This window comes from Poecilia reticulata, linkage group LG16 (assembly GCF_000633615.1).
Source record: "Poecilia reticulata strain Guanapo linkage group LG16, Guppy_female_1.0+MT, whole genome shotgun sequence".
Taxonomy (NCBI): Eukaryota; Metazoa; Chordata; class Actinopteri; order Cyprinodontiformes; family Poeciliidae; genus Poecilia; species Poecilia reticulata.
In genome coordinates, this window is record NC_024346.1 from 27,343,373 (window position 1) to 27,353,028 (window position 9,656).

At 43.2% G+C, this 9,656-nt stretch overlaps 1 protein-coding gene across 1 annotated transcript; it reads left to right on the forward strand.

Moving 5' to 3' along the window:
- The first annotated feature begins 548 nt into the window (after positions 1-548).
- Positions 549-4,492, forward strand: tpbg (trophoblast glycoprotein). The gene has a single exon (XM_008431924.2). The coding sequence runs from the start codon at positions 1,308-1,310 to the stop codon at positions 2,400-2,402; it is 1,095 nt and encodes a 364-aa protein (XP_008430146.1). The 5' UTR covers positions 549-1,307; the 3' UTR covers positions 2,403-4,492.
- Positions 4,493-9,656: the final 5,164 nt, after the last annotated feature.

Sequence of the window (9,656 nt, forward strand, 5' to 3'; positions counted from 1 at the left end):
TATATATATTTCAAAGTCATACTATTTACAAAATAAAGCTGTATGAGAATAAAGTCAAAATAATATGTGAATAAAGTCATAGTGTTACAAGTATAGTTATAATATTACAACTTTATTTTGGTAATATTATGACTTTTTTCAAGTATGAGCTTAACTTTCTTTTTTTCTGTTTTATTTTTTCCAAGTATGTACGTTGTACTTCAGCCATATTTAAGATAGGATCAAAGTTTTCATCTCACCATTGAAATATTGCTTTTTGTTTTTATTTTTTTTGTTCTCTGGCCCCAAGAAATACCCCCCACCCCCCCACCCACCCCGTTAGTTTAGAATCACCACTGTGTGTGTGTATGTACAAGATTTAATGAGTTAGGTTTATTTTCTTTCATTCCAGATTTTGTTTTTAGGTTTGGCTGAACTGTGTTTATAAAATAATCAAATAATTTGGATGTTTTAACCAGTTTTTACAAAGTACTTATTTTTTGTTTTCTAAATCTGTTTTCCCCCACCCAACTGCTACAGCCTAGTCAAAAGTGACAGTATCAGTGTGAATCAGAAGATTTATGTTTTAATAACAGCCCTTTGGCTTCTTGGTTCCTTCGGGGGCCTCTTCGGGTTTATTTATTAGGGTTTTCTGTCGCGCTCCACAAACCGTTTCTGTCCCTTTAAACCTGAGCGGTTTTCCACAGAAATGGAAACGTGCAGGGATTACACGAGGAAGACTTGTTGGAAAGTACACGTTTGGGTGTTGGGGTTTAATAAAAGCCCCGTTCTTTCTCCACCCCTCCTGTCGGGGGAGTAATGGTACGCTCCCTCCTTGTGATGTAGTGCTCCCTCCTGCTGCTGGGCGGTCAGAAAGCTGGAAGTGCACTTGGTAGAGAGAGACAGCGAGAGATACGTTGCACCTCTGTCTGGGAGAAAAGTGGCTTTGTCTGGAAACCCGCTGCCAGAGTGACGTATTAGGACCGTCTTTCTTTCTGCGTTTGACTTCATTTCTCCCGCTTCCCCAGAGCCTGAAGGATCGTCGCGCAGCTTTAAAGACGGAGAGAGAAAAAAAGCAGATGTTTGTGAAAACTGTCGAGAAGGTGCGCAGAAGTTTCTTGAAAGTGTAGCCTCTTCTAATACAGAAGTTTTTGTAACACCCCCCCTCTTCCACGCGGCCGGTTACATGGAGGTGCTACAGGAAGCCGTTTTTAATCGGATTAAGGAGAAAAACTCTGATGAAAAACTTTGTTCCAGACGGAGTGACGAAGCGGTGGCTTGTTGAAAAGCAGTCTTTTTTCCCTCCCTGATTTGTGCGCCTCCCAAAAATGCGCCCGGGGAGACCTTACAAATCCGGTATGACGCGCCTGCTGCTCCTCCTCGCGCTCGCCTTGTCCTGCCGCTGTTGTCCGGACAAATGCCTGTGCACTTCAGAAACTGTGAAATGCCAAAACCAGGGCTTGGTCAAGATTCCACCTTCCTTACCGGCCAAGACCAAATTCCTGTTCGTCACTGGAAACAGAATCGCTCAAATAAAGGATTCCTCTTTCCCAACCCGTCTGGAAAACCTGGCAGAAATGTATCTGAGTGGCAATGAGATGGAAGGTGTGCTTGCAGGGGCATTCAAAAACTTGCCAAACCTTGTACGGCTGGACTTGAGTAACAACACAATCCAGAATTTCAGCGAGAGCGCTTTCCCTGATGATAATAAACTGCAGTTCCTCAACCTCTGCAGGTCGCTTAACAATTACACCACCCTTGATTTCTTTGTCCATGCAAACCTTCCCAACCTAACCTCCCTGGACCTGTCCAACAATGACCTGCTCTTTCTGCCGGATGGCATGTTCAAGGGCCTCCCCAGCCTGGCCACCCTGAACCTCCGCAACAGCTCCCTCATCATGTTCCAGAACGTGGACGAGAACGAGACTCTGCTGGCGCTGCGTCACCTCGACCTGAGGGACAACCACCTGAAGGATCTGCCCGCCGCCACGATGACGGACTTTGGCCTCCGCCTCGACCTTCGCGTCCAGCTGGCAGGGAACCCCTGGCGGTGCAACTGCTTCATCAGCGACCTGCTGGCGTGGCTGAAGAACTCCACCCAGGTGGTGGACGCAGGCGAGCTGACCTGCGCCGATCCTGAGGCTGTGAGGCACCAGCCCCTTCTGCAGGTGCAGCAGTCCCAGCTGAAGTGCTCGAGCGACATGGAGGGGGTCCTGGAGACGTCGTACGTCTTCCTGGGCCTGGTGCTGGCCCTCATCGGGGTCATATTCCTGCTGGTGCTCTACTTGAACAGAAAGGGCATCAAGCGATGGATGTACAACATCCGGGACGCCTGCAGGGACCACATGGAGGGTTACCACTACCGGTATGAGATCAACTCTGACCCACGCTTGGCCAACCTGAGCATCAACTCGGACGTGTGAGGGTGGGCAAAATAGTGGGAGGGGATAAGTTGGGGGGGCACTGTCATGGACTCGGCACTCGGCAATTAAATGACTCAATGCTGTTCAACTTTTGCATGAAAGTCTTCCTTTCTTCTTTTGACCCCCCCCCCACAAACACAGCACAACAACGCCATTCAGATGCTGCATCCGTCAACGCTTTTGATCGACCTCTGCCGCATGTTCACCCCAAATGTTTGGCGGCCGTCATGCCAACTGCGTTTTTTTTTCCTGTGTTGCGTTGCATGGACAATGAATCAAGGCAATTTTTTTTCTTTTAGGAAACCTCCTGCAATTGTCTTTTTACTTGCCTACAAGGACAACTGAATGGAGTGCTGCAACTTTTAAGTGAAACACCACCTGTCAATTGCGTCCTTGACGATGAGACTCTTGCGGCAGAGAGATGTTATACTGCTTGAGTTTGTCCTTTTTTGGGATGTAAAGATGTCATATGCAGTGCAGACTATGCCTTTTTCTGGACTGATTATAATACACATAGCATAGTATATGGATTTTGTAGATTTATGTGATTGCTTTGTTTTCTTTTTTCCTGTAAGGATATTTAGCTAAATTAAAAAAACAAAAAGTATTTGGATTGCTGGTTCATGTGTGAAGTGAAGGCCCTTAAAAAGAATGTGAGGCTTTGAAGGAGGATTTCCGTTGGTGGTGGGGCAAAGATGGAGGTGGGGCGGAGGGGTGGGTGCAGTTCATTCCTGAGGGACGAATCACATGCCAAGTGCCAAATCTCTGCACCCCCTTTCACCAAACTGTCAACAAGTTCAACGATGGGTGAAAAATGTGCGACACTCTCATCTCCACGGTAACAGTTTTAGGTGTGATCTTCATTAACGAGCAAGTTGAAGCTCCTCCAGTGCGTTAACAGACCGAACAGAGGATCCGCTCTCCTCTGGAGGAATGTAAATGAGCTGCTACCTGGATGTGCAGAGGTGACGAGAGTAGCCAGCTGTTATCTCCTGTTCAATTTGCTCCCTGCTGGGAGAATCTAATAAAAAAGAAAGAAAAAAGTCATCGCTATCCCTTCAGGATAATGTTTATAACAACCAAGCTGCTGCAAAATTGCACGTTCCACAGATAACCTGATTTTAGTCATTGAATGCCAGCGTGTAATTTCAAAGTGCTCGGTTACAGAGAAAGGTGGGAGGGGCGGGTGAGGAAAGTGTGTGGTGTTCTGTGGGTCATGCAAATTAAGGCAAAACCCAAGTCGAGGTTCTCCAGGGGGCCCACACTGTGGTTGTAATAAAATGAGCTCAAGCCGCTTGGCTTTTTCATGTCGCTCTGTTTTATGGGGAAGAGTGGAGGGGGGGAAAAAAGTCTCCTATTAGTGCTTCCAACCAACTGTCAGAGGCTGTTCTTTTCATGCTGTCCAGTGTAGTGGGGATTAATAATTAATGCGTGGTATTCCTTTGAAGGCCGGACCATGCGTGCTGCTGTCTAAGGAGTCCAAATTAATGATGTTTGTTGTATATCTGCGCGGGAAGAATTGTGAACTTTTCTCTGCCTTTTCCGGTGAGGGCACGGAAAATAATAATTGCCGTCCTTTCCCTTCTCCCGTTTTCTCTCCTGTCACAAACCCACAGCGTCCCTTACGACTGCGGCCACACAGCGCCCGCAGCGGCGCGGGATGGGCCAGATCTCCCTAGTCTGTTGGCAACATCTGTGTGCCGCCAACACAGTCTGACGTCGTTTGCACGTCCGTGTGCTCTCGCTGGGATGTAGTGTAAGCTTTTTTTTTTTTTCCATACCCAATTTCTTCAATGGGTACGGACAGAGGCGGCCAAAGATTATTTGAGGCCCCAAGGGATGGTTTGATTTGAGGGTCCCATTACTAGGTAAGCCTACCATCCTCTATAATGCTGAAACCTTCCAGACTTGATTGTTTGCACATTTTATTATAGCAATTTATCTTATGACATGGTTCACTTCTTCTTAATAGCAAAAAAATAGCTGTGGATTGTAATTTTCATTTAAGTTAAACAATTTCATGACTTGAGGTGATGAATAGTCTTAAATGTAACAGGTCACTTAATATAATTAAATTGTACATTATCTGATTTTTTTTTTATATCACGTCATGCTCTTATTTATTTTGTTTCTGATTCTTATTTGTAATCACTTTTATAAGTGACTCTTATAAAACATGAAATATCAAAGATAATCAGCTGTGATCAACTGCAGGTAGATTACATTTATTGAACTCATAACCACGTTTCTTTAAAGCAAAATACAGAGAAATGTTTAAAATTGCCGGTTGTCAAACACAAAACATCTCCTCGGTGGTTACACATTGTAGATTAGATCATCAACTTATTTCCAGTATGAAATAATTAAGTAAGAAGAGGCAGAAGGGAAAAGAAAAATAACACGTGACTCTAAACTATAAGTTTGACCCTTTTTTAAAATCAAAATGTGAAAAATCCGACTGAAATCTTATTTGGCTTAGAGGAGAAGAATAGTTCTCTTGCACAAAAAGAAGCACCACTGCCAGACAACACAGTCAATTCCAAATTGCTTAATGACATCCACAGTGTGATTGGTGGGTACTCTCTATTCACAAACCTTTGAAATAAAGCTAAAGGAAAGCTAATTTTTGAATCAAGCTAGAAAAGTGAAGTTTTGAAATAATGTGCTGGATTGGTGGTGCTATTCAGCAGCTTAGAGTGCCTATACCTTCCAGGCTTACTGTTCCCGACATTAAAAAACAGAAATGCTTTCTGTCCGACATGCTGACTCTGCTGGTAGCAACGCTTCGTCGTCTTTCCGACAAAGGCGGAGCTTCGGAAGAGAATCTGCCATCATTCGTCTCTACTTTTTCCTCGTGCCGCCGTACAGCTCTGCCTGTTTAATCTGAGCTGTTCAACAATCCCAAGACAAAAGGGCGGTTACAGTTACATGGTTACGCCGCTTCGCCTCATTATGGATTTTTAATTGTCGCGGGCACATTTTGAAAACGTATAGCCCCTCACAATGCTCACGTTATTATTCCCCAAAGCGAGGCCTCCTGCACCTCTTCGTCCCAGGAGGGACGTGGAGGCTGCGTGGCTGCTCCCCCAGCCGCATGTTTCCACAGAGACAGCCAGCGAGGAGGCCTTCTCTTCATCACCTACACCGACCGCACAGTCATATTAACAAGTGATTTTCACCCGGCCACTCCTCGAGCCACGCTTGGCAGAGCAGGTATAATTACAGGGAGAGAGAAAAGAGGTGAGAGAATGAATGCCTGAGTGATTGGGTGGTGGAAGAAGTGGGGGGGAAGTAAAATAAATGAGCGCAGGGAGAGCAGCTCTCTGTTCTTCCGGCTCCATCAGCCGACTCCTTCTGCTCCTCTTAGCACAAGTCCCCAAACAGCTTGGATGTCTAAATAGCCGAGCTATAGTTGAGTCACGGTGTCAGCCGAGGTCCAGGGACGAGGCGGAGGGTCTCGGTCAGCTCCTCAGCTGTTGGGGTCAGCGCCTAATAAAGGCAGGAGATTTCTAGACATGAGCAGGACCGACGTAGGTTCGGCTGGGTTTGCAGACGGACACCGACCGGGAGACGTTGGACTCTGTCCATTTGTTGCCTCTTGTCTTAACATTAATAGCTACATGATGAATTATCTTTGGATGGATGTCTGCAGGAGAATTCTGTCAAAAGAGCGCTTACAGATGAATATCAGTTATATATAGGGTGATTGATAAATAAAATTAAAAAAAAAATAATGGAAGTACCTTATTGCTTCCTTTATCCTGTTTTTAGATTACTGAAAGTGATCTAAAAACAAAATATATAACATAATGGTTTTCTAAAAGAGAACAGCAAGTGTTTGTATGCAAACAGATCAATTGTATTTATGTAATTCATGATTCAAAGAAGTGGGTCATGAAACATGATCATAAAAATTAAACCATGATGATAAAGACACTTGAATTTATTAAAATACTTGAATTTTACAGACAAATACTATTTTAAAATATGCTAAAGGAAATGTATATTCAAATGCAAATGTCTTCCCTGTTATTACTGCCATGAACGAATAGAACAATTAATGTTGTTCTAAAATTTTTACCTATTGTGATTTGAATTTTCATATACAGTCATGGCCAAAAGTTTTGAGAATGACAAATATTATATTTTCACATGATCTGCTGCCCTCTGGTTTTCATGTGTGTACGGCAGATGTTTTCATCACATACAGAAATACAATTGCAATCATATTATGAGTAACAAAAGCTTTTATTGACAGTTAGAATGAGTTAATGCAGCAAGTCAATATTTGCAGTGTTGACCCCTCTTCTTCAGGACCTCTGCAATTCTCCCTGGYATGCTCTCAATCAACTTCTGGACCAAATCCTGACTGATAGCAGTCCATTCTTGTACAATCAATGCTTGCATTTTGTCAGAATTCCTAGGTTTTTGTTTGTCCACCCATCTCTTGATGATTGACCACAAGTTTTCAATGGGATTAAGATCTGGGGAGTTTCCAGGACATGGACCCAAAATCTCTGTTTTGTTCCCTGAGCCAGTTAGTTATCACCTTTGCTTTATGGCAAGGTGCTCCATCATGCTGGAAAAGGCATTGTTCATCACCAAACTGCTCTTGGACGGTTGGGAGAAGTTGCTCTCGGAGGACATTCTGGTCCCATTCTTTATTCATGGCTGTGTTTGAAGGCAAGACTGTGAGAGAGCCGACTCCCTTGGCTGAGAAGCAACCCCACACATGAATGGCTTCAGGATGCTTTACAGTTGGCATGAGACAAGACTGGTGGTAGCGCTCACCTCGTCTTCTCCGAACAAGCTGTTTTCCAGATGTCCCAAATAATCGGAAAGGGGATTCATCAGAGAAAATGACTTTACCCCAGTCCTCAGCAGTCCACTCCCTGTACCTTTTGCAGAATGTCAGTCTGTCCCTGATGTTTTTCCTGGAGAGAAGTGGCTTCTTTGCTGCCCTCCTTGAGACCAGGCCTTGCTCCAAGAGTCTCCGCCTCACACCTGCCTGCTGCCATTCCTGAGCAAGCTCTGCACTGCTGGTAGCCCGATCCCGCAGCTGAAACACTTTTAAGAGACGGTCCTGGCACTTGCTGGTCTTTCTTGGGCGCCCTGGAGCCTTTTTGGCAACAATGGAACCTCTCTCCTTGAAGTTCTTGATGATGCGATAGATTGTTGACTGAGGTGCAATCTTTCTAGCTGCGATACTCTTCCCTGTTAGGCCATTTTTGTGCAGTGCAATGATGACTGCACATGTTTTTTTAGAGATAACCATGGTTCACAGAAGAGAAACAATGATGCCAAGCACCAGCCTCTTTTGAAAATGTCCAGTGGTGTCATTCTTACTTAATCATGACAGATTGATCTCCAGCCCTGTCCTCATCAACACCCACACCTGTGTTAATGGAGCAATCACTGAAACGATGTTAGCTGGTCCTTTTAAGGCAGGGCTGCAATGAAGTTGAAATGTGTTTTGGGGGATAAAGTTCATTTTCTAGGCAAATATTGACTTTGCAATTAATTGCTGTTAAGCTGATCACTCTTTATAACATTCTGGAGTATATGCAAATTGCCATTATAAAAACTGAAGCACTAGACTTTGTAAAAATTAACATTTGAATCATTCTCAAAACTTTTGGCCATGACTGTAGACTTAAATTTGTTCAATTTAAGTCAGAATCAGCCTCTACTGTCATTGTACAACAAACAACATAAGACATGGGTAGACCGGTGCCTGAGGATATTTTAATATTAGTTAGTATAGTTAATATTATTCCTATATGGAGTAACACAAGAATTACAAGCTGGTTGATTAGTCAGGCTATCTGCTCTAGCTTAGCCTGCAGTCAGCTGCTTAACCGACATGACACTTTTAACTTGTTTACTGTAGTTAGCAGTCAGCAGTTACCTTAGTAACCAGTCTTTTATCCTCTACACCGTGACACCTGTATGTGTTACTCACAGCTGAAAATATCACCAAAAAGGCACGTTCGTTTAGATTTATATTACACTTCTTTCAGCAGCAACAGGCAGGGAGGGGCGCTGCTGAGTTACTCTATGCTCCATACACCCTACAGAGAAAAAAAAAGACAAAACAAAAATTGTCACTCTGCAACGGACTGGTGACCTGTCCAGGTGTACCCCGCCTCTCGCCCGGAACATTAGCTGGAGATAGGCACCAGCAACCCTCCCAACCCCACTAAGGGACAAGGGTGTAAAGAAAATGGATGGATGGATGAAAAATTGTCACTATGGCACATTCTCTGATGTCACCCTGAAAGGACATTAAATAAAAAAAACTTTATGACTTTAAATGCTATTAGGTACCACTACCCTCTTTCTTATTGCTTATTGCATTAAGCAATAAGAAAAAAAAATCTCCTCTAGAGGTAAAAACTTTGAAATGAAAATTGTTTGAACGTGTAGTTAAAATGTCCTGGCTATGTAAATGAGTCTGTGAGCAACATCATACAGAAAAAGGCCAGCCCGTCACGTTGCAATGGAGCTTTTCACACATGTCTCTTGAGGCCAAAAGGTAGCAAATAGGTTCTGTAATTACCAACAGCCTACGGTATCTTAACAGCTTGATGTAAAATAGTTTTCGGGTTTTTTTGTTTGTTAGTATTGTCACTCTTAAAGTTTTAAACCAAATGTAGCGAGTGATAATATCAAACAAAACCAGATATTGAAATGCAATCTTAAAACACTCATAATGCTCACCTACTGACATATAATAGGAATAAACCCTTTCTGTTTTAGCTCAGTTATGGTCTCTAAAATTATTTATATTTGCTAAATGCCGGAATAAATAGAGAAAAATATAAACAAACTCCAATAGGGCTAAGAACAAGGCATTGAAATGGACTCTCAAGCGCACTGACTTTGTTACTACATTACCTTACAACTTATTTGGCGGTATGTTTCAAGTCATTGTCCATTTGGAAGATCCACTTGTGCCCAAATTTTTAACATCCTGAGTGATTTCTTGAGATGTTGTGTCAATTGTTTTTAACCAGACATATTGTCTTATTTATGAAGCACACCACTCCCTCCTGCAGCAAAACACTCACAACATGATGCTGCAAACCTCCATATGATCAATAGAAATGTAGATTGTTATTTAGAGGTGGGTAGAGTACCCCAAAATTTTACTGAAATAAGAGTACATAGCTCTACTTCAATCTGGAGAGACTCAGACAGAGAAAGAAAGCGATTAAAAAAGTTTAATGACAAATAAACATTAAAGTCCTTTGG